Genomic DNA, 26,568 nt, shown 5'->3' on the forward strand with positions numbered 1-26,568 from the left:
AAATTCAAAAAGATATCTCTTCCCGCACAAAAAATGAGGAAAAACTTATTGGCATAGATAAATATAAATTACTACCTAGTCAAATAGAGACACATGATTTTCATAGTCTTTTAACTTTTAACTTATATTTTTTTATTTTAATTTTTGATCTTTCAAATCATTCACAAACTTTCTATTGATATCTTTTATATTCTATTTTTTTTTTTTAAATTTTGAATTTGTTGTATTCTTCCTCCATAAAATGTTTTATAATTTAGTAATCCATTATTTTTTTTGTCACATGTATTCATTAAGTTCACTAGGTTAAAGAATGATTTCACTTATAATTATGACTACCATTGACTTGAAGAGTTTTCACACATGGTACATATTGAATATGGATTCTGTTAAATAAAATTGTATTCATTACATATAAACACATAATACTTAATCACTACGCTGACACATCAAATTTAGTAATTCCTTATTTCACATAACAATAGAATTTCACATAACAATAAAAGTAATAAGTTAATTAAAACAAAATAAAAGTTGAAAATTTTAATTAAAAAATAAAATACAAATGAGTATTATCTTGTAATTAACAACCGTAAAAGAGTTTAATAAATTACTTAGCTCCTTTATTATGGTATCTTTCACTTCACAATCTTTCTAAGATTATAACATCTTGTTATACGGCTAAGATGTTTAATTGAGAATTATTATGATATCCACAAAAGTCCTAATTATTTTATTTTCACTTTTATTTTTAAACATGGAGGTACATATTTTCTCTTTTTCATCTCATAAAACCTCATGGAATGTGTTCGAACAATTTCGATATTTATATTATATTAAGAGTTAATCACTTATGCATTGTTAGTGTCAGTATAAAGTTTTTTTAACAATAACATGACAAAATTAACAGATATAATTAATTATCAGTGTAAAACAACTTTACACTGATACCGATAGTATATAGATAATTAACTTTTAATATAATATAAATATCGAAGTTGTTCAATAGTTACGGCCTTGCGGGTGAAAAGTCGAAGACATTCGGAGGTTTTATGAGATGAAGAAAATGAGAGGGAATTGAATGAACATGAAACTTAAACAACTACGTTGCGATGAGGAGGCAAGGGCAACCTTCGCGTCGTGCACCAAAAGTGTTATTCCGCGTAAACTTCCTGCAAAACCTTTATTCTCATTCAATTAGTTATTTTCCCTTTGCGTTTAGTCGTGATCCCAATTACGTATTCATTGATTTAACAGCACAAACCAGACTCAGACGAAAGCATTTCTGGTACTTTTCCTCAACTTCGATTTTCCATCTTATTCTTACTGCAACAGGGGAATGTTTCTTACTTAATTAACTGCCAGATGAAGACGACGACGTTTTCCCCAACATTGTGCTTCCATTAGACTCCACCATCACTAGCAAGGTCCACACCCAAGCTTGTTTTGCTTTATGAATGAATCTATGATAGTGACAATATGAAAATCCAATCACAATCTTTTTTGTGTTATTGTTTGTAATAGCAAGAATTGCCACTTCCGGTGCGGCTGGACATTCTAAAAGGTGCCCCAACTAACTGTTTTAGTTGCTATTAAGAGTTGTTTGGATAAACTTCTCTATAAGCTCGGTAGAAAAAAATAGGAAGAAAAAATGAAAAATAGTTCTGGGTAAGCTAAAATTAGTTTATACATGAGATAATTTGTAATAGCTTATGTATAAGCTAATTTTAACTTGTGGGAAAATTTATTTCATTTTTTTTTCTTATTTTTTTTTCTACCAGAAGAGCTTCTGGAAAAGTTTATCCAAACAGACCCTAAAATTGCTTTTTAGTTAGTTATTGGTTATTAATTCTGAGAAGGGTACTACACAGGAATCAGTAATCAGAATTTTTCTGGGAAAGGCAGCAGTTCTTCATTTGAGGCATGTGCTACTTATTCCAATAGTTTTTTATGGAGAAATGCAAGTAACTGATCGATGTTCTTATCGTTGGAATTGCTGTGATCAGAAACCGCTTGAAGATGAGGTTGAAATGCCAGACTTCAATGAGGCCTACATCCCGGGGGAGGTGGTTGCCAATTCAACCGATGAGGAAACAAATTCTGCAGATGGGGTACTCATTAAAGTTAGCATGGAATGTTTCTCTTTAGATCTCTAAGCCATCTATTGAGTATTGAGTGAAAACATCAATTTGGTCACTCAAGTGAAATTGGTATCACTGATGTCAGTTCATTTTGGGGACCACATTTAGAGTAAATAATCTAATTTTAATCCTTGAAATATGTTGCATTTGTCACATTAGTCCTTGCATGATGAAAATTGTGCTTGATCCTAACTGCGCATTTCTTAAGTCAAATTAGTCCCCACTTCAGGAATCTTGGGGACTAATTTGATTGACAGAATGCTCATTCAAGGACTAATTGACAGAATGCACATCCACGAGTATATTTTTCTTAATTAGGGACTAATATGATTGACTTCAATGTGTATCTTTCAGGAACAAATTTGATTATTGACTCTATTTTATTTACTTATTAAAGGATAACACTTTCCTATCAACCAGACAGCTACACAAGTATGGTCCACAATCTATCAGAAATGAAGAAGTTAAAGATGCAACCACAATTTCTAAAGCATTGTTACGTTCCAAAGAAAGTGCTTCAGCATCCCATGCTACCTGCTCCAAAGCAAATATATCTGGTATGAGCTCCAAAGAAAATACATTTTTTTTTTCTGGATTAGAGCATGAATTACTTACAATTCTCTGTGGGTAAATGATAATTGTTGTTAGTAGGATATCTTGCAGAACCTTTTAATCTTTCAGATTTCTTGATTATCCTGTGTCATCCCTAAACTGTACAGGCTTCAAGTTTTTGTAATACCATTCAGCATTTATTTTTTTCTCTTTGCTACATTTCATGTGTGTAAAATGATGTATACGGAATGAAAAAGGACATCTGTTGTTATGAATACATTCTATCAGAAGTTGGATTTATGAGCTCCTCTCCTCGCTCCTAATTTGTAACTGATGAGACAACTGAAGTCTAGGCCACTGGTTGTCACCTTAAGTATGTTCTGTGCAACCATAAGCATCCATATGGAGAACTAACTGATAGATTTTTCATGTTTTTTGATCGGGGCCTTGATTTGTTGCTTTCCTTGCAATAATTTTACTAAACATCAGTTGTGTTGTGGCTGATCTTTTTCCCCCTTTTTGGTCTGCACTTTGTATAATTTTAACAATTCTAATTTCCAAATAAGAATATAAACTTTTGCGGTCTAAGTTTTATGTTTCTTTAGAAATATCCTGTATGGATTTGGAATCTCAGATTTTTTCTTCCCCAGCTAAAGGGAGAGGCACATGGAAATACTGTCTGTTTGAGCCTAATAATTTGCTCATGTCCTTTTTTACTATTTTCTTTACTTGAATATGAATAATTTCTTATTATTGAATCTGAATGGGTACAATAAAATAAATAGGCATAAAATATAATCAATCCCTAAAGTTTAGGGATTTAGATAAAACTGACTAAGGAAATTAAACTAGAAATTAGGAGAAGATAAACTAGTATATCTAAACTATATCTTATAGAATTATCTTAACACTCCCCCTCAAGCTGGAGCATATATATCATATGCATCTAGCTCGTTACATATATATGTTATCCTAGGACCTCGTAAAGATTTAGTAAAGATATCTACAAGTTGATCCTTGGAGCAAACTGAGGAGGTCTTGATGATACCGGAGATGATCTTTTCTCTGATGAAATGGCAGTCAACCTCTATATGCTTTGTTCTCTCATGAAAAACTGGATTAGAGGAGAGGTATAAAGCTGACTGGTTATCACAAACTAGTTCCATATGACCAACCTTGCAAAACTGTAACTCTTGAATTAAGAATTTTAGCCACAAGAGCTCACATGTTGTGTGAGCCATAGCACGATATTCTGCTTCTGTACTTGATCGTGCAACAACACTTTGCTTTTTACTCTTCCATGAGACAAGATTACCACCCATGAAGACACAATAGCCTGATGTTGACCGCCTATCACTTGCATCACCTGCCCAATCTGCATCTGGATATCCAACAATGTTTGTATGTCCTCTATCATTATAAACAAGTCCTTTTTCGGGTAATCTTTTGATGTATCTAAGGATTCGAACAACTGCAAGCCAATGACTCTCACAGGGAGAGTTAAGAAACTGACTTACAACACTGACAGGAAAGGATATATCAGGTCTGGTCATGGTGAGATAATTCAATTTTCTCACTAATCTCCAATATCTCCCTGGGTCAGGATAAGGCTCCCCCTAATTAGGCATAAGCTTCACATTAGGATCCATGGGAGTGTCAACTGGCTTACAATCTGTAAGTCCGGTCTTTTCTAGAATATCAAGGGCATATTTTTTCTGAGAAATAGCAATACCGGACTTTGACTGAGTGACCTCAATCCCGAGAATAACGTAGGGGGCCTAAATCCTTAGTTTGAAAGTGTTTAAATAAGTGTTGCTTCAAAGCCTTGATGCCCTCCTGATCATCACCTGTAATCACAATATCATCTACATAAACAACAAGATAGATAAATCTATGTGTCGATGAGCGTCTAAAGAAGACAGAGTGGTCTGTCTCGCAGCGGATCATTCCAAATTCCTGTATAACTTTGCTAAACCGACCAAACCAAGCACGAGGTGATTGTTTGAGGCCATACAAGGACTTTTGTAATTTACATACAAGACCAGACCCCCCTTGAGCAACAAACCCAGGAGGTTGATCCATATAAATCTCCTCTTCCAAATCACCATGTAAGAAGGCATTTTTGATGTCTAATTGAAACAAAGGCCAATGCCTCATAGCAGCCATAGCTAAGAAGAGACGAACTGAGGCCATCTTCGCAACTGGAGAGAAGGTGTCGCTGTAATCCAAACCATATATTTGCGTGTATCCCTTAGCCACAAGACGAGCTTTCAATCTATCCACCTGTCCATCAGGGCCCACTTTAACATTAAATACCCACCGACAACCAACAACAGATTTTTCAGGCAGAGGTGGGACAAGTACCCAAGTGTGGTTGGAGTCTAAAGCTGTCATCTCATCAATCATTGCTTGTCGCCATCCTGGATGGGTTAAGGCCTCCTGTACTGTCTTGGGAATGGTAATAGAGGAAATAGTAGAGACAAAAGCATAATAGGTAGGAGACAAACGATGATATGAAAGAAAGTTATAAATAGGATGAGGATTACAAGTAGAACGATTACCTTTACGAAGATCAATGGGCAAGTCAACTGAGGTAGGTGGGGCCGGAGTAGGTGAGGAGACTGAAGCAGGAGTAGAATCACATGGCTCAATTGAAGAATCATTGGGAGGAACAACAGTATGTGATCGACGCTCATAGGTTATCTCAAATCGGTGTAGAGGATGGTCAGACCCTGGTAGTGCGGGAGGAACTGGTGCCTCTAAAGTAGCAGGTGTGGTAGGAGGCACACTATGATCAAAATGAGAAATAGGCAATACCTGAGAGAGGAGATCTGAGTCAACCGGAGAGATATCTGTGACAATAAAATATGGTGTATCTTCAAAGAAAGTGACATCTGCACTGGTGTAAAATCGATGCGTAGCAGGAGAGTAACAACGATACCCCTTTTGGACACGGGAGTATCCTAAGAACACACATTTGATGGCCCGAGCAGACAACTTAGCACGTCCTGAGAAAAGGTCATGGACAAAACAAGTACGGCCAAAGACACAAGGATGAATAGAATAAAGGGGATCCAATGGGTATAATAGGGAATGAGGTACTTGATCATTCAAGACAGACGATGACGTTCAATTTATTAAATACCCTGTAGTGAGGACAGCATCGCCCCACAACTTTGGGGGTGCATTGACATTCAATAAAAGAGTACGAGCAGTGTCCACAATATGTCTATGTTTTCGCTCTGCTACACCATTTTGTTGAGGTGTATGAGGGCAACTAGATTGATGTAGAATGCCATGGGAAGCCATAAATGATTTGAAGCAATTTGAAAAATATTCTTTAGCATTATCACTTCGTAAAATCCGAATTACTTTGCCAAATTGAGTTTTGATCTCCGAATAGAAACTTAGGAAAATATTGAATAACTCAGAACGATTTTTCATTAAAAATATCCAAGTACATCTAGAAAAATCATCAATAAAGGTGACGTAATACCTATGTCCTAAAAGAGAAGGAACGCGACTAGGACCCCAAACATCAGAATGAATAACATCAAAAGGAGACATAGCTCGACTATTAATACTATTAGGAAAAGAAGCTCTAACATGCTTCCCTAATTGACACGACTCACACTCTAAGGACACCAACCGTGAGAGATGAGGTACCATTTTCTTTAATTTATTCAAGCTTGGATGACCCAGGCGACGATGGATTAAACCAGGAGACTCAATAGATGCACATATGATAGAGGTAGAAGGCTGAAGGTAGTAGAGACCATGTGATTCAGATTTGGCTCCAATCGTCTGTCCCGTACTCCGGTCCTGTATCAAGAAAGAATCAGAAGTGAAGGTTATGACACAGTTTAGTGACCGAGTCAACTTACTTATAGAAATCAAATTAAAGGGGCATCCAGGAACTAGTAAAACAGATTTTAATGGTAGTGATGGGAGAGGTGATATTTGGCCAATACCAGTGGCTTGAACTTTTGACCCATCTGCAAGAGTGATATGATGTGGAGTTTTAGGTGATGATAGGTTAGGGAAAAGGGAGACATTACCAGTTAGGTGATCAGAAGCACCGGAGTCCAAAATCCAAGGTCCAATAGAAGTAGAATGAGAGAGACAAACTGTAGAATTACCAGTATGAGCAACAGTGATGGAAGAAGAGGCCTGTTTAGTTGCCTTCAATTGAAGATACTCTTGGTAATCATCGGTAGATAATGTGATTGGATGATTGCCCTCTGGTTCAATCTTGAGCTCTGGAGCTGAAGTTGGAGATTGAACCACATTAGCTGTCTTGCTCGGAAAGCCATGCAAGGAATAACACCTGTCTCGTGTATGTCCATCTCTCTGACAGTAGGTACAATGGAGGTTTCCTCTACCCCCTTTACCACGACCACGCCCTCGACTTCCACAGTCAGCTGTACTAGAGATAAAAGCAGAGGACTCAGATTCTGTGTGAGGATCTGCCTCTGGTGAAGGGACCCGAATCAGTCGATCTATGAGTTCTTCTACTGTAGGAATGACAGGATTTGTCAAGATTTGATCTCGAACAGATCTGTAATCTTTGTGGAGTCCTTGAAGGATAAACACCATAAACATATTATCAAGTTTGTTTAATATTTGTTGAGGATCATCACTAACCAACATTAGCTTGAGCTCATCAATAGTGGATTGAGCACGATTCAAATACGTTGACAAATCATTATCAACCATACGAAGAGTTGTCAGACCATAAACAGACTCGTATATTCTTTGGATATCATTGGCATAGACATTTCGAGCCTTCTTCCAAATATCATAGCATGTCTTGTACGGACGAAAATGCACCATTAATTTAGGCTCAATGGACTGCCACAATCGAGATACAATTTGATAATCTGCCCGTTGCCATTCATTTCTCACCTCTTTATCAACTTCGGACGCCCTTTTAGTAAGATGATCATAGAGACCCTGACCTAAAAACCACATTTCAACCGCAGTGGACCAATCCAAATAATTTTTACCATTAAGCTTTTCAGATGTAATAGTAGGTGATCCAGAAAAGGCAAAGGAGACCAGCCCCTTTTTGGAAGACTCAATTTTTGGATTCTCCTTAGGAATCTCTGCCATGAAGAGAAAAAGAAGAAAAAAACAGCAAACAATCAGCCACGAAACTCCGAGGTAGCAACCAATCAACCACGGAACTCTGAGGTAGCAACCAAACCACCACGGCCCGAGACAGCAACTAAATAGCCACGGAACTCCGAGACAGCAACCAAACAACCAAGGAACTTCGAGACAACAACCAAACGACCACGAACAGACCACCTAGAGTGTGACCCACAACCTGAAAAGGGCCAAAACGAGAAGAGGGAGGGCCGGTGAGTCCAACGGAGTGAACCGCGTCGTAAACGGAGGCTGGGAGGGCGGCGCGTGAAGCCCACGCGCCGGCGAGCTTCCTTAGTCAGTTTTATCTAAATTCCTAAACTTTAGGGATTGATTATATTTTATGCCTATTTATTTTATTGTACCCATTCAGATTCAATAATAAGAAATTATTCATATTCAAGTTGATATCAGAGCCTTTTGGGGAGTTTTTAACATCAGGGAGCACTCCACACAATGGGTAGTGAGTAAGTCACACAAGTGAGCTTGACACCACAACATATCCTAAAACCTTAAGGTATTAGGTAGATGGGTCTTTCTCACTTATATGTTACTCAACATGTCCAACTCTAACCAATGTGGGACTTCACCTCACACTTGAACTCCAACACTCCCCCTCAAGTGTGAATCCCTTCCACATGGTCACGCTCCCCCTCAAGCGGAAGCTTTTCTTTCATACATGAGTATTCAATGGTGGCCTTACTTGCACTACCGTTGCACTTCAACGACACATGTCCTCCACACCTCTAGGGAGACTTTCAGTACAAGGATGATCCTACTCTTGGATCTCCTGCCAATTCCATTCAAGATACCACTCTTGGATCCAGCCAATACTCGTCTGAGCCGATCACCAGTCATTTGGTCGAACCATCGGCTCTGATATCACTTTTGGGGAGTTTTTAACATCAGGGAGCACTCCACACAATGGGTAGTGAGTAAGTCACACAAGTGAGCTTGACACCACAACATATCCTAAAACCTTAAGGCATTAGGTAGATGGGTCTTTCTCACTTATATGTTACTCAACATGTCCAACTCTAACCAATGTGGGACTTCACTTCACACTTGAACTCCAACATCTTTTTTGGGTAACAATATCCTTTTTACTATTTATTTATTTGTGTTTTCTGAAAATGGAGGTCATGGAATACATCATATGTTTCTAGATGGAGTAGGACACCATTTTTGCAAATATTTTCATATGTTGACAGATAAATGAAATTCTTTTGTAGCGTCTGGATGCATCTTAATATGGTGGACTTTGGACATAATTTTTGTGCCCTGCAGAATTTTTTTCTTATTGGAGATCTCACATCAATTAGTAGAATGACAAAAATAGTGTATATAAGTGAGGAATAATCCTCACTTTACAAGTTGGTATTATAGGATTAAGTTAAGTTCAAATCTACTTTTTTAAGATGATATCATAATTTATCCTAAAGATTATTGATTATTGTTAGACTTATCAGGCCACTCACTATCGGGTCATTATCAAACAACTGGAGATGTCTAATCTTGCAAACTTCACGTTTGAGATGTCCAATCCTTGGCATGTGGGGTGTGTGTTGGAGATCCAATGTTGACTAGTGGTATGGCCAAAATAGTGCATTTAAGTAGGGGAACAATCCTCACCTTACAAGTTAGCATTGTAGTGTTGAGTAAAGCTTAAATCCACTTTCATAATATTTTTCTTTGCCAGTGTTATAGTTTCTGGATGCATATTAATATGGGTGGACGGTGGACATAATTGTTGTTCCATGCAGAACCTTTTTCTTTTTGCTAGTGTTATAGTGTATCTAGCTTTAAGTGTTCTTCACCAGGATAACAATAACTACTACAATTTCTGAAGGTTAATACCTGAAGTATTCTACCAAGTTGATAACTATTGCAGGGATTTTGAAAACTAAGCCAAGATTTTCATTGCCATCAGTTTCACATAAATTTGGGAGCATTGGTCCTTCAATCTCCAAGATTGAGAGCTTGCCTGAAATTATCAAAGCTGTTGATTCTAGGACTTGTGCGAATGTAAATGGAAATTATCTTGATGATGATGATCAAATTGAAATTAATTCAGACATTGAGCTTGCTGAAACAGAAGCTGTTCCATATGGATTTAATCTGGCCACAATGGATGATCTTTTTGACAACCTCCAAGATAAGGCTGATCAGGTTGGTAGTAATTTAGAAATGCTTCCCATACTCTTTGACCTATCTATTTATTTCTTTACTGTATGAGATCTTTCTTGCTTCCACATTCCAATATTTTCCACATGATTGTCAAAAAAGTGGAAATATGATGCAGCTTTTTCAGAAACGTAGTAGATCCCCCTTGCTGAAGACAGTCATTGACAGTGAAGATTCCCCTGAGCCTGTGGATAGTGGGTCATCTAGCGACAATGAGGTATATAACTATATATAATATATGCACTATGATTGCTCATGTGGTTTTTAGTTTATTTTCATGATTTTCTCAACATCTACTTATTTCAGGTAAATGATCAACAAATGAAAATTTTACCTGGAAAGAAAATGCAAACCATGGCAGAACGATTTGAAGAAGCTTTAGGGACATCCTCTGTTATCACTGAAGGGCCTCATGTTGGAGCACTTAATTCCTTGAGGTATAAAATAGTAGTAGATTCCTGGTATTTTTATGCGATTAAAAAATGAATTTGAATTAATTCTGATTTCAGTGCCTGATTTATCTTGCAAATTCTGCAGAGCTACAATATCTGGAAAACTACAGCAGATGATGCTGAAAGAAAAAGAATCAGACATGGAGTTCTGGAGAAAGTTACAAGCTGGAGCCAAGCCAGATAGTAAATCTTTTGCTTTTACTTTCTCTACGGTTTTCATTCTTATCTAAGTAAAACACCATTTAAGACTTCTTTCATTACTGAAACAATCATTTGGCAACAGTTTTTGTTTTGTTTTGTTTTTTTTGTTTGTTTCCCCTCTTTTTTTTTTTGCGGCAGATGGATGTGCATAAAGTAGAGCACGAACCTGATTTTACATACACACTAAGTGGTTTATGTTTTTTATTTTACTTATACTGTAAAATTCCCAGGTGAACCTGGCTGCATTGATGTAAAAATCATTTCAAGATACCACGATGGAAAGCTGACTGTTTGTCATTGCTCATTAGGCAAGTACACAGAGGTGAGGTGTAGTTTTGAAAATCAACTTATTTTAACTGAAATTTGAACTTCAAAGATTGCTTTAGATGCTTATTATTGCCACTGAAGTTTTATACTTTATGCTCAAGATAAAGTTTGAATGTCCTAAAATGCGTGAACTATTTGACACTAAAGAGAATTTTATTGATATATGTTTTGCATTTAAAAAACTTTTTTCTTTAAATTCTTTTTTTCATTTATTTTATTTAGTTTTAGTGATTAAAATTGGAAATTTTTAAAAATCTTAAGTAGCTAAATTCCTGAATGACTACTTGATTATCAATCTAATTTTTATTTCTTTAAGGTATTAAGAAAAAAATATGTGAATGGTTTTTATGAATAGTTTATATGGTGAGAACTGGGAAAACACCCAACACCTCTATTGCATGATTACAAATCCTAGTGGGATAAAGCTTTTGTTGTTGGTGTTGCTAATGCTGCATGGTTGGCAGGGTTGGAAATGAGTCAAGTTGAGTTGAACTCGATTTAGTCCAGTTCAACTTGATAATATTTGGCTCAGTTTGCAATTTGATTCTAGATTGACATGAGCCTTTTTTTAAGGTCAACCTCGACTCAGTTCAAACTCACTAGCAGCTTGTTAGCTCAAATCATATGAACCAAGAGTCAATGTTTTTTTTTTAATCTTATACATTTCAAAATTTCAATTTAATAATGACTTTACATAAAATAATTGTTTAATTTTTTTAGAGACAAAACATAACTTATTCTACTAGCTTTACAAGGTTATAAGGTGTGCCTCTGGAGAAACATAATTATAATTACAACCAAAGAATGTATAAATAAAAAGAACTACACTTTGCATAAAATAATAAAAAACCTAATTCATTATCATGAAATTCTAAAGTGTTCACTTCTTCATTTATTAATAATTTATAACTAAGTTTTGAATGTTTTTTCAAATTTTAATAAAGATGAAATTAATAGAAAGTTAATTATATAATGTTAGGAACAACAAAACGTCTTTTACGCATAAGGATGAGAGAATACAATCAAGCCAACACCATAAAAGAAAATAGAAAAGGATCACACAAAACTTTGTTTAACATGGTTCAACCCTTCATAATTACATCCACAAGGATGTTTATTATTTCAAAATGTATTACATATATGTTCCTGAAAATTCTTCTTTGAAGTTTTGTAAGTGAAGCTTGAAAACCCCTCCCTTACAAGTTTTATGAGTGGAACTTGAAAATCTTTCTCTCACAAGTTTTATGGGTAAAACTTGGAAATCTTTCTTTCACAAGTTTTTAGGCGAAACTTAGAAACCTTCCTTCATATGACCCCCTCTCTCATTTAAGGCAGTGATCCCCTCCATAGGTTGAGTGATTCTTCTCATTTCAAGAATCTATTTATTGACCTTACATCCTAATCTTAAAAGAGAAAACAAATCTTTCGAATAAATATAACATATTTCAATTATAAATAATATCCTAAAATAATCAATATCTTTTAAAATCTAAATAGTATCTCAGAGATTTGAATTGTTTTTCCAATATATAAATTATATATTTATATGTTGAGACGATTCATTAATCAAACCAATCGAACTATATATAACTTAAGTTTCATTTATTTATCAAGCTCTTTTGCTCAATTTTAGTTCGTTTGGTTCATAGATCAAGTTCAACGAATTAATTATCAACACAAGTTTCAAATTATTTTCGAGTTGGTTCGGTCATTATCACCCCTAATGATTATATATAAGAACGTTACTTGTATAGGGGGAGAATCACGGTGGTCTCTTGGAAAAGATAGGATTAGCTTTTATTCCATTTGATTTATATTTCATCACTTCTTCACGCGGTGTGATATGATCACTTTGCTTGAAATGGAATGACCACGTGCATTTAAGACATACTCAATATTTAGTGTTCATCTCAAAATTGATGGAAAGTGATAGGTTGTTTTTGCAGAATTTTCTGTCACAAGATAACCCCAAAGAAATGGAATTTGGTGGCCGTGAAACCCGTCAAAACACCATTATCTTTAGTTCAAGGGTTTGCAACAATGTTGACCTTGAAGTTGGGAACTTGATCCGACTTCACCCTCCATGGTAAGATTTTAAAATTTCCATTTTCTTTGTTTATATTGAATTGAGCGGAGATTAACTTATACTTGCCATGAATTGCAAGTGTTTTTTCTTGATCTCTTTTGGTTTTGGTTCTTGGACAGGAAGGAAGTTCAAGTGGGAAATGATAATATTATCTTGTGCACTTATTTCTCCGAAATTTTATTCCCAGGTTGATTTACTGTTATCACAGCTGACTATCTACAGGTGGCATGTTCATTTTAGTTTCTTACAAACCAAGGAAAATTATGCAAACCACCGTTTGGTGGTGGATAGAATATGAAACAATTATGTTGCTGGTCTGCTTTAGGAACTAGGAAAGGGATAGCTATTCTTTCTTTTGACTCATGAGTCAAGGGACCTTGAGAATAGATTCTCTCAATTGAGATTTTCAGTTAGATTCTCTGAAGTGAAAATCCCCACATTCAAATTTAAATTCTCCCTCTGTTTTTAATTAAAGGGTTGAGATTTCACTTGGACAATAATCTCACACGAGTGAATCTAAACCCAGGGACCTCTGAGTTATTGTACTACTGGTGTTAAAGTTCATTGTAGAGAAAAAATAGAGGGATTGCCTAATGCTTTTTTTTAACCTGATATTGATACAATTAGAAGGTATTTATAGACAAGATTAAGCTAGCTCACTGTATTAAGTTACAGTTGTAGTTGGTATAGTTTGGTCTTGATAAGGAAAATTCTGCTCATGAAACTCAACATCTCTTGATATATAGATCTTTCCATCAAGTGACAAGCATTTATAGCCTGAGTTGTAGAATAGCCTATGAAGACAATTCTTGAGATCTATATTGAAGTTTGTTTTTGTTATACGGTCTAAGGAAGGGAAAGAAACACAACCAAAAACTTTAAGCTGTTTATAGTCAGGGAGCTAACCAAAGAGTTTGTGATATGGTATATTAAATTGCGAGGTTGATGTGAGAAGTCTGTTGATAAGATAGACACTAATAGCAAAGGCATGATCCCAAAATTTGAAAGGAAGGAATGACTGATCTAAGAGAGTAGGACCAAGTTCAACAACATGCTTATGTTTTCTCTCAACAACACCATTTTGGTGATGTATGTGAGGACATATAATCCTATGTTGAATTCCATTTGCATGTAGATAATTGGAAAAAGGTCTATACTCCCCACCCCAATCAGTTTGGACAACTTTAATAGAAGTTTGAAATTGTTTTTCAACAAGTTGAAGTTGTTTGAAAACATGCATTGTTTCAAATTTTTTTTTTAAGAAATATAGCTAGGTAAATCTTGTATAGGCATCAACAAAAGCTACATAGTAAGTGTATCCTCCTATGGAAGTAAAAGGAGTAGGACTCCAAAGTTCTAAATATATCAATTCTAATCTATGTAGCACGGATTCGAACATAACACAAACACATATATAAACACAAGGATATGACAAAATCAAAAAACATAGGACATGTGGACACAACACACACACACACATATATAATATAATATAAATAACATGACAAAAAAAATTATATATTGATATGACAATAATTTACTAAGTCTAAAAAAAATTATTAAGAGACATTATAGTTCACAACAAAAAATCTAACAAAAACCATCATAATAAAGAGTCATGAAAAAACAAATACTATGGGAAATCATCATTGTTGGTCATCATCATTGAAAAACATGGCTTCTAAATATGGTTCATCAGTAGACAACTTAGCAATTTCAAGAATTTTATCATCATCAAGAGAACCAAATTCATTGTTTGCAATGTCCCACATTTTAGTCTCTTCTTGATTATACTGTGAGAATTTCTAGAAAGGAGGTAGAGATTGCTATGAACAGATACTAGATCTTGTACTCTAAGATGTCATCTTATTTCTTTTCAAAGAATGTATGAAAGAATATATGGTCCAATTTCTTTCATAACGTGAAGTTGAACACATTTGTTCAAGTAGCTTAAGGGCAATCTTTTGAAGTGTTGGTGCATGAACACCATGAATTAGCCACCAAGATTTTGCATCAATTTGACCTCTATCCCTTAAAGAGTCAACATCATCAAAGCCTTCTCTTCCATTGATAAATTTGTAAACTCCAAATTTACTTGTCTCAGTTACATTCACATTGACAAAGTACCTTTTAAAGCATTTGTTCCTTTCAATAGTAAGTTCCACATCTTGATGTTAGGGGAGTCTATGTGAATCTTCATTCAGCCATTCATGACCATAATATCTACAATATTAAAAAATAATTATAAATTAATATAACCAATTTATTAAAATGCATGTAAAAAAAAAAAACTTTGAAAATAAAATAATTAAGGATGCAATGTATTACCTTGGGTTTGAGCTAGACAATGAATAGGCGTGTTACTCTTAGTCCAATGGTCCATTAATATTGAGTACCCTACCTTATAGAAGGGTGAATCTTCAACTTCTTCCTTTATTTCATGTCAGTATATGATTTTTCTCACTTTTTTGATCATTGAATCCCACATTTTATACACCAAGTGAAGAGAAGTTGTATCTATATCAAATTTTCTAAGAATCTCATAGATAGGATTAGTGAAAGCAGCTGTATAATCAACTTTGTCCCACTAAATACCATCCAGCAAAGTTTCTTTCACAAGTTTTTTTCTTGTCAACATCATCCTTTGTAAAAAGATGATTAATCACCGATGACCATCTCTTGGAAGCCCCTTTTTTTAATTTTCTAAACCTCCTAAGCATTACTATGGTTGAAGCAAATTTTGTTAGAGTAATAGAAAGCAACTTTAATGTGTTGAAATTGTTTAACGTTGATAATCTCATAGAATGTTCCATGGCAAAGTTCTTAATATAAGATGCATCATTTGCAATTTGTGTGATCCAAGAGCATTGTTCATAAACAACACTGTTTCTTTCAGTGTTCTTGGTTGCACATATATTCTTAAGTGCAAGGTTCAAGGTGTGCACTACACAAGGAGCTCAATATATGGAACGAAATTCTGCCTTTATGAACAAACCTACTGCCTTACATACAACTAGGTTATCAATCACAATTTGCACCACATTTGATGACCAAACCTCCATAATTACATCTCTCATGTGTTTAGCAATGAAATCCTTGTCTTTTATCACTAGAGCAATTTATTGCCTTTTAAAACATTGGTTCACTCTCGGTGATAGCCATGAATTGATAAGAGGTTGTCTTTTCACCCATTACTAACAATGCTCACACCTTTCTAACTCTGAATTTATTATTGGTTGCAATAGGTTCTCCATATGGTTTATTTCCTTTGTAAGTAAGGTAGTTCTCAACTTATTGTAACTTGGTGGTTGATACTTGCTAAGATTAGAAGTATTGGCAACATAGTGAAATGCCTTCCTATAATGAGGATTCCTTGCTAAATTAAATGGTAGACCTGCAGAGTAAAACATCCTTGCAATCTCACAATCAAAAGTATCTCTTCATTGCACATTGAAAGAAGCTTCCAAATGACCTTTTACTTTTGAATTAGCACCAATGTTTGCATGTTGTCCTTCATTAGAGATAGGAGGCAAGGGAACACTTTTTTCTTTGAATTCTATGCTTTTTATGATGCCTCATTTTCCAGTTTTTTCAACTCAACAAGTGTTTCAGAAGTTATCTTTGAACATTGTCCAACACTAGTTCCTGAGATTTTTAGCAAGTGAGCCTTTACTCAAGTATAAAATCCATTAAATATGCAGGTATCCTCTTAACGAATACCCGCATGGATATAGGGACAGGTACGAGACAAATATTTATCTTGCAGGATAAGTAGTGGGGGGTTACTACCCGTATTTGTCCCATTGACATTCGTAAATGTGACAATCTAAAGGCGCATCCGTGCTTCCTTGATTCTAATGACTGAATATAAATAATTGAAGATATTATAGATGGAAGTTTGTGTGCTTTCCCAAGACTACAAGAAGAACATAATTCAATTTATGTTGCACAGACACGGCATGAGACTGTCGTGACCCTAAATCAGACACTCTTTAGGGGCAGACAAGCCATGGACGCACATCGGACACTTCGACAGATTGTGTCTACACAAATTGGACACGTTTCCATCACAGACACCTACAAAATTAACGTGTCTCCACAAATTGACGTGTCTCCATTGCAGATACCTGCAAATGAACATGTCTTTATCTCGATATACTATTCGATATGTGGCTTTGAGATTTTTTTAAAAAAAGAATAAATCTCAATAAAAACAGAAACAAAGAAAGGATGATTTGAGATTTTTTTTAAAAGAAGAAGAATAAATCTCAATAAAAGCAAAAACAAAAAGGGAGGATTTGAGTTTTTTTTTTATTTTAAAAAAATCTCGATAAAAATAGAAACAAAGAAGGTAAGATTTGAGATTTTTTAAAGAAAAAAAAGAAAAAAATTGATAAAAATAGAAATAATGAAAATAATTATTTTATCTCTCCTTACTTAACTTTCACATAATAGAAAACAAAAAATCAATGAAGGGAGGATTCAAGATTTAAAAAGAAAATTATGAATATGATATCTCTTAATAATTTTTTTTAAGACCTAGTAGGTTATTATTATATTAATATATATATTTTTTATCATGTTATTAATATTATATATTATATATATTCTGTGTCCACGTGTTTTATGTTTTTTTGATTTTTCTGTATCCTCATGTCCGTGTCCGTGTCGTGTCTCCGTATCGTGTCCGAATCTATGCTACATAGAATTCAATTGTATTTTTTTTATTTGAGGAATATTTAAATGTTTGAAAACAATATTCAAAACATATAAGCCATCTGGGCTAACACTCTTCTGCGTATGACTTGAAGAGGCTACAGATAAAATTGTTGTGTTTATAGTAGGATCTATTATGATATGACTTGAAGAGGCTGCAGTGTTTGGAATTTCTTTTAGCAAAGGTGAAAACTGATATAAGCCATCTGGACTAACACTCCTCTGAGTATGACTTCATTGGTTGCATGTAATTTCACCACACAAAAAGGTTGGGTGAAATTCAAAATAAATATGATTATCCTTTAAAATTGACCTACACTCATAAGATTTTTAGTAATTTGAGATACAAAAACTAAATTCTTGAGAATAAGAGGAATTTGAGAATTAACAGGAGACATAAAGGAGGTCACACCTATAGATTGAATAGAAAGACCTTGACTATGAGGATTTCATTAGGTCCTTCAAACAATGCATTTTGCTATGTTTTGAGACATATTAGTAACATAATGAGTGGCTCTAGAGTCGGGATACCAGTTTCTATGATTGAAAGGTTGAGTCTTTGTGAGCATAGCTTGAGGACTTATTGTGCTGGCGAGATGAGGTAATTGTGATGAGGTGGTTGAATATATTGGAAAGTGTTGGTGTTTGGCCTTTAATAGTGATAAGTGGTCTAGGAATGGTGTAACAATTAAGGACTTGGATATTGTTGGTATATGAAGTTTGTAGGAAGCTGTGGAATAAAATTTCCTTCAAACCAATGATAGCAAACTAAAGATTCATGTCCATATTTGTGACGTACTTGACATTGTATGATAGAATAACAACCTCAACCGCCACGAACTCCACGATAACCATGACCACTTTGATTTGCATGACCACTGTGATAACCAAATGAATGATTATCATTAGGGTTTTCTGATTGATAGGAATTGTTCACACCTGAAATAGGATTCTGAGCTAGATTCATTTGCGGTTGTGATGGATAAATAAGTGCAGAACCTTCAACAAGATTTACTGAGGCTATAGACTCCTTGAACTTTTCCAAAGGCGCTTTGTAAGTGTGAAGTATAGTTTCGATTTCCTCAATAGATAATGGTTCAATCTTGTTGATAAAAGAAATAGATGATTCACATTCCGCTAGAAGATCTTTGATGATAGCATCAAGGTGTTCTCGGAATGAAACTGTGTTTCTAATTGCAGTTAGCATATCAATCAACACTTGAATTTGGAGAAGGTAATTGTAAACAGTGTGATTCTCAAGTGACGCATTTCGAAACTCATATTAAAGTTGTCTTGTTTTCGTATTTGTGTGCAAATGAAAGTAGGTCTGAATTTTGTCCCATAGGCAATTGGAGCCTAGACAGTAGAAGTTGATCATGTTGCTCCTAAGCAAGATCCTCTTCTGTGACACAGTCTTCGTTCCGATCTTCAACGAATTGATATTTTTGCAGAATCTGTGGATTGATGAGAAAACTTTGCAAACAATGTCCCTTGATCACCGATTCTACTTGTTGACATCATAACAAGTAATTTTTGGAGTCTAATTTCTTTGAAATTGAGTGTGAAAATGTTATTGTTGATGAGGAATTCATTGCAGTAGAATGTGGTGGAGGGGAAGGAGGAAAAACAGAGAAAAGACGTTGATGAATTGAACCTTGCTTTGGATACATAATAGAAAGTGAAAGTATATTGATTATTTTTCCTGAATGCACAAAGGAGATGCAAGTATTTATATAATTGCTAAAAAGTACAAGAGAAGCTACTCTAGAGTACAAGATACCGGTAAGTCATATAAGAACCTAATAGTACACAGTACAAGACACCTATCAATTAGATAACAACCTAACTAATAGTGAGCTAACTAACTATCCTTTAACAGTAACAACAATCACTTATAGAACAGAAAATAAAATAAAAATAGAGTAAAATTTTATTCTATACTAAAGCTTTGAAGTTAATTTTCAAGCATAAGTCAATTTTAAAATCATTTTCAAAATGTATTTTTCATCTTTCACTTTATTCATCTGTATTTCAATAGGCTCGAAGCCTTTAAAGAATGCAATAATGAGTTAACATGTAAAGTTGGATGTATCAGATCTATAGTTAAAACATGTCCTAAAAATATATTAGTTTGATAATCTAATTTAATATCACTTACATGAATGACTTCTGTATTGTAACGTCGTTGATATAATTTTTATTATAACATGGATGTAAAGGATTACTTGACATTTTTCTCATAATTCCTTGTATTTTATCCATTGTTGGTTCTAGGAATCACCACAGGTGCATACATTCATTGAGTTCAAACCCAATTGATACGTGATGTTGAATCGAAAGTTAATGATGGATGAACCTTAGGCTATTAATGTTTTAACCTTGGTTATTGTTATTTACACCTTCCATGTGTATTACATACACCTCAATATATATATATATATATATATATATATATATATATATATATATATATATGAGGAAGGATTCATTTATTTTAAGAGTAAATTTACCTAAACTTACTTCATTTAATAACCTATGTTTTATATCAAATTTTACAATTCAACCGTTGAATTTAAAGTTTTTAACCCATAGATCAAATTTACAAATTTAAAAGAAATTAAAAAATTATTTGATACTTTATTTCATTAATTTAAAAGTATTTTATATATCAATCTGAATTAATAAAATGAAGTATCAAATTGTTTTTAAATTTTTAATTTACAGATTTAATCTATATATTAAGAACTTTAAATTCGATAATTGGATTGTTAAACTTTAATATAAAATATGAGTTATTTAGCAGGCTAAGTTTAGTTAGAGTTACTCCTAGAATAAATGAATTCTCCCTCCCCCTCTCTCTCTTTCTCTCTCTCTCTCTAAATATATATAATTATCTACCTTTTTTTTCCTCACATAATCATTTATCCCTTTATTTTCCCACACATTTTTTTTCCAGAAATTACTTCTTGAAATATATTTGTTCCAAAAATTAATTTTCAGAATAATATATTTTTTTTGGAAAGTATTTAAAAAAAATGCTTGTTCCAAAAATAGGGTTAAAAAGATGATAAAGACGAGAGTACAAAATTAGGTTTTAAAAGATAATAAAAATTAAATGCAAGTCCTTTTTCTTAAATATGATAATGGCAACAAAGTTTAAAACTAGGACTTTGTACATACTACTCAATTCAATTATCCATTATAAACTCTCATGATTAGATGATCTGCAAGCCTTTTGATTGTTGGAGAGATAAATTAAAAAAGAAAAAGAAAGAAAACGATATCAACCTAGTTAATGTAGTGAGAATGGTAGAAAAATAGTATAATAGAGTAAAAGAGGGTGAGTGAATAAGAATATTTTCAAAAAGAAGGAAAAGGTTTATTTAATTAGAAGGATATTTAAAGGATTTTATATCTTTAAAAAAGGGAGAGAGAGAAAAATATGCATAGTTTCTTATTTTGATTTACAGTAAGACATTTTTATAATTTTTTTAGTTTTGTTTTTAACATTTTAATATATTTTATTCATTAAAATAGTTTAGTCCACTAACCTATGTAGTCAAAATGGGTTAAATGTAGACTAGTAAGTTTGTGGAAATATTTATTTCACTCACTATCTTTGTATGACATTTAACATAATTCCTTCTGACAATTGGGCATAAAAATGATATATATCTCTATTTTTTTAACTATGTTATTGTTGTGGGGTATTTTATGAAAATCGAAAGATATTTCTAGAAAAATTGAAGAATTGAGAAAACTTCTATTTAGAGATAAACTTGGGTTAAAATAATAAAGTTGTATTCAAGAAAACTTATTTTTGAGTTTATCGAAGAAGTTTAGGTGGTTAAGGTCAGTTGTTAGAAGTTAAAACATGAGACAGTTGTTTCGAGACATGTATAACTCGTATTAGTTGTCTACTATGTAAACCTTTTATAAATACTCAAATCCAGATCATTTGTTGGGATTAGAAACATTTCACACAAACTCTTTGTGTAACAAAATGTCAACTTTTGACAAATGGCTAATGATTTTGAGAATTTTGTGTATGTATTATGTACAACTTTCTTTCAATAAATTTGTAGTTGTTTTTCTTTCACATCGGTTGTTGGTTACTTTTCTTATTTCTTTTGTTTATCCTTGATATGGTTCACTCGATAAAAATAATTTTTGAATGTTTAATTATTGTTGAATTCAATATTATTGAATATATTTGTAAAATAATGATAAAAATGAATGTTAGAAACATAGTTCATGTTCGATATAATTTCTTGAAAACATATTTAAGTCGAAGACTTTTTTAGTTGTTAGTTTAAATAAAAGGAATCCTACAAGCAAATTTTAGCAAAAACAAATTGACACATTCAATGGGTCTCGCTTATGTCAAAATATAATTGAACTAGTCTTAAATATGTTTTATGAAGCTTAGAAGTGGGAGAATTATGGTTGCTTCTTGTACAAGAAATAGAAACGATGCTAGTAGTGGGGGATTAATAATAATGAACGAGTCAATGAAGTGAAAATAATAGTAATAATAATGACAATGTTCACATAAATGAATATGTTAATCCTATTGCTGGAATGGTGATAGTATCTTCTCTAATTCCTAAAATTCTAAATGCACAATTTGGATTATTTACTCAACCCCTAATTTTTAACTAAGTTTTGAGAGACAATCCATGGGGTATGCCTCCAAATTGGAGAACACAACTAGTTAATGTGGAGATTTCTTTGAGTCATTCCATATCTAATCCCTTGGTACAAATATCTTCGTATGAATATAATGCAAAATCGCAAGGTATGAGTTTTATTATGCAAGACCATTTTCAACATAGTAGCACAAGCCAAGAAAGGTCCATGGTTAGAAATGGGAGTTATATGCCAACTAGAGTGAATAACCACACAATAATGGTATCTAGAAAACAAATGAATCACAATAATCATGATATGGTAAACATCTTTTTATCACAATTATCAACAATTTTAACTCTCATATAAAAGTTGTTGACCAAGATAGATGAAAAACTCATGGGTTCCATTAATGATGGAAATGGAAATCAACAACCTTCAAATATGAATAATTGTAACATTAGGCAAGGTAGGTCTGAAAGAGAACAAATTTGACAAATACAAAATAACCAAGTGTCAAATGTTGATAATATGACAAATCCTTTTGTAATAAATAGAAATCAAAACAGAGATGATTTTTTAAACTAGCTACAACATAATTGAATTTATCATTTTGAACATAATCTTGGGGGCAATCAACACATATTAAATGGTTGAACAAGTTTTGACTAGACATGAATTTGACATAGGATATAGGATATTATAACCAACCATATTTTATATTTGTCTTTCCAGATTATGTAATTTAAGTAGAATTACCTAGAGGAATAAAAGTGCCAAAATTCCCGGAATTTGCTAAGGAATAGGATGAATTGATAGTCAAAAACCTTTTTACTTGTCAAGTAGCATGTGTAGATATAGTAGGTAATGAATACCAAAAATTAAATATTTCCCAATTTCATTAACCAAAGATGCTTTTTCTAATTAGTTGTGTTCTCCAATTTGGTGGCATACCCCATAGGTAGTCTCTCGAAACTTGATTAACAATTAGGGTTGAGTAAACCCTCCAAATTGTACACTTGGATTTTTAGGAATTGGAGAAGACACTACTACAATGGTAGTAGTAGGATTAACAAATTCACTTATGGGAACATTATCATCATTATTATTACTATTATTTTCACTTTCATTGATACGCTCATTATTGTTAATCCTTCCACTAGTAGCATCATTTCTATTTATAGGACTAAAAGCAATTATAATTCTTTCGCTTCTAAATCTTATAAAACATATTTAAGACTGGTTCAATCACAAATGAGTCCCATTGGACGTGTCAATTTGTGATTTTCAATGAAAGTCATTTATAGGATTTGTTTTATTCGAGCTAGCAACTAAGAAAGTTTTCAACAAAAATATGTTTTAACAAAACTATATCTATTAAGAACAAAGATTATGGTACTCAATTTTATCACTATTTTACAAATATATTCAATAATATTGAATTTAAAAGTGATTAAACATTCATAAATTATTTTGATTTAGTGAACTATATAAAGGATAAACAAAAGAATAAGAAAAATAACTAGAAACTAATGAAATGTAAAAGCAACAAGAATTACAAATTTATTGAAAGAAAGTGGTACATATACATACACAAATTTCTTGAAATTGTTAGCCATTTGTCAGAAGTTAACATTTTGTTACATAGAGAGTTTGTGTGAAATGATTTTGTCCCCAACAATTGACCAGAATTTGAGTATTTATAGAAAATTTACATAATAGACAATTAGTATGAGTCATACTCGACAATTGGCCTTAACCACTTGATGGAGACCTACAAAAGGCAACACTTGGAAAGCTTAAAGAGAATCAATAGACTAGGAATATTTTGTATTTGGGTTTTGGTTGGCCTTTTCATTTGTATTTGATTAAAACCTTTTTAATTAGCAAGTTACTAGACTTTTATTAGGTTGTTTGGAGGTGTTTATTTAAGCTTATTTTGTGAGCCTTTTTATAATGGGCCATGGGGATTTTTATGTCTTCAGTATAAATAGGTCAAACACCGACTTTGTATTTTATTTTGCCTCATTTTTTAATGAAGCTTTAAGCTTTGTGGGAGAAAACTTTCTAGGATTTTACGAACTACTCTTAGTTCTTATCTTTGAATTTCCTAATTCAAAATGACAAATTTTCCTCAATATAGCAATGCTTAGGGGTTGTTGTATTGTTCTCCTATCTTTCTTCCATTTCTTATCCCAATCTAGTTTTCCATTTTAATTCCTATAATTCCCTAAAATTTTTCTAGAAAAATTCCTACAAGTGATGTTAAATTTGTGATCCATTTAGGGATTCTATTAAGTTAAAAGACGATCTTGGATCCTTCAAGTTTTAATGATAACAAACAAAATATTTTCTTTTAAACAAAATTAATTATCTGTAAAATATTCTATATCAAACAAAATGTAAAATGCATATTGTTAAGATGAAGAAAATCAGACAAAGCATACAGTCTGTCTCATTATGTATTAAACATATACTTTTAAGTGAGACTAACAATAATTTCCACTAAATGTTTTATTCCTTAACAGATCGAACAAGAAAGATGCCTTGAAACTCTCAAAATTTGCTAAAGAAGGAAAAGTCAAAATCCTATATATCATGGAAAAGCAGAAAAAGGCTCTACAAGAACTACTTTATGCTGACATTGCTTCTACTATCCCCATCTTGGAAGAAATGATGATAAGTAGTCTCTTAGATCAGATAAGAGATACACATTTTACTAAAAAGTATTTAATGTTCACATTTAACGAAGCAACGGTAACCTCTTTTCTCTAGGATCAACAGTGAAGACAGATGAAACAACTTGTAAGTTCAACTCAAAGTGTCGTAAAGATCATCTTCTTTAAAACTATATATAAAGATCAAGTCTTCAAGAAAAAAGAGATAGAGACACTCATATAAAGAAACACTCACTATGAATTTTATATATATTTCTTCATAGACTATCTATACTTTTATTTTTGGTTGCAACACGTCTAGAAGAGACGAAACAACCTTATAATCTTTTGTAACCTTTGTTGTAAGGGTTGAGCCTGGAGAGGCTTGTTTGAGAAAGAATACTTGGTGCTAAACCTGAAGAGGCTTTTTGTTCAAAGAATACTTGGATATTGGCTTGAAGAGGCAAGTCAAAGACTACTTAGGATTGAGCTAGAAGTGGTTTGTTGAAATAATACTTGTATATTCTTTAAAAGGTAGTGGAACTTAATCTAGTTGGATTGCGAATTAGACGTAGTCTTAGTGGTTAAGATGAACTAGTATAAAAATTTTGTGTTTCATCTGACTTTTATTCCGCTCTTCGTCTATTAAGTTCTTTTCTCTTTGCTGCTCAAACATGTGATACACACTATTCAACCCCCCTTCTAGTGTGTGTTTTTTCTCCATAGGTTCATATCATCACCTAAACTTCTTTGATAAACTCATAAATAGGGTTTTTTTAATACAAATTTATTATTCCAACCCAAGTTTATCTCTAGTATATCGTTCCTCAAATATTCAATTTTTCCAAAAATGTCTTTTGAGAAGTATATTTCGATTTTAACAAAATATCCCACAACATAGACATATGATTTAGATTTTAATTTATTAAGTAAAATATAATATAACATAGATAATAATAACAAAGAGTCATGGAAAGTAAGAGTTATCTAAGGAAGAAATTGAAGGTAGAAATAGAATAATGCTTCAAAATATGGTATGGAAAAAGGAACGAGTTACTGATAGAAGAATAGGTCATTGGTAAGAGAAAAGGCTATAAATAGTAGAAAGAATCATTGATAGAAAAAAAGACTACACTAAAAATGGTAAACTATGTACTCAATTTTTTTTTAGTAATCTTGAGCCATTGTGTTGGTGTCAACGATGATATTGAGTGTTATGTTTATGTAATCACAATTAAACAAATGGCCAAGGCCTCTTACTTATAGATTTCATACATAACTATTAGAATCTAAAATATGGACATACATAAAATAATTGTTTAATGATTGCAAGATTTGTCATGTGCTTATGAGGTAGCTATTTGTCAAAATCAGTGTAGTAACTTTTTCGTGTTCTTACAGTCAATTGCTTGTTCAAAGTAACCATAACATTTACAAAATAAATGTAATTGTTCTAACATTAATGGCAATTTTTTCAT

The 26,568-nt window shown here is 33.1% G+C and overlaps 1 protein-coding gene across 6 annotated transcripts; it reads left to right on the plus strand.

Annotated features, from left to right (window-relative positions):
* Positions 1-994: 994 nt before the first annotated feature.
* On the plus strand, positions 995-25,644 carry LOC109811713 (kinetochore protein). 6 transcript variants are annotated; one of them, XM_083076855.1, is made up of 15 exons: positions 995-1,160; positions 1,255-1,285; positions 1,363-1,424; positions 1,522-1,561; positions 1,869-1,918; positions 2,004-2,108; positions 2,536-2,695; positions 9,730-10,007; positions 10,141-10,239; positions 10,329-10,459; positions 10,560-10,657; positions 10,906-10,997; positions 12,949-13,088; positions 13,208-13,275; positions 24,962-25,644. In XM_083076855.1, the coding sequence occupies exons 1-15, from the start codon at positions 1,110-1,112 to the stop codon at positions 24,982-24,984; spliced, it is 1,428 nt and encodes a 475-aa protein (XP_082932981.1). In that variant the 5' UTR covers positions 995-1,109; the 3' UTR covers positions 24,985-25,644. The 6 variants fall into 6 exon arrangements, 5 of the variants coding, with proteins under 5 accessions (XP_082932981.1, XP_020231111.2, XP_082932977.1 ...); XM_020375522.3 differs by lacking the exon at positions 24,962-25,644 and adding an exon at positions 20,079-20,217; XM_083076851.1 differs by lacking the exon at positions 24,962-25,644 and adding an exon at positions 16,790-17,274.
* Positions 25,645-26,568: the final 924 nt, after the last annotated feature.

Source organism: Cajanus cajan, chromosome 6 (assembly GCF_000230855.2).
Source record: "Cajanus cajan strain Asha chromosome 6, NIPB_CcT2T_4, whole genome shotgun sequence".
Classification (NCBI taxonomy): domain Eukaryota; kingdom Viridiplantae; phylum Streptophyta; class Magnoliopsida; order Fabales; family Fabaceae; genus Cajanus; species Cajanus cajan.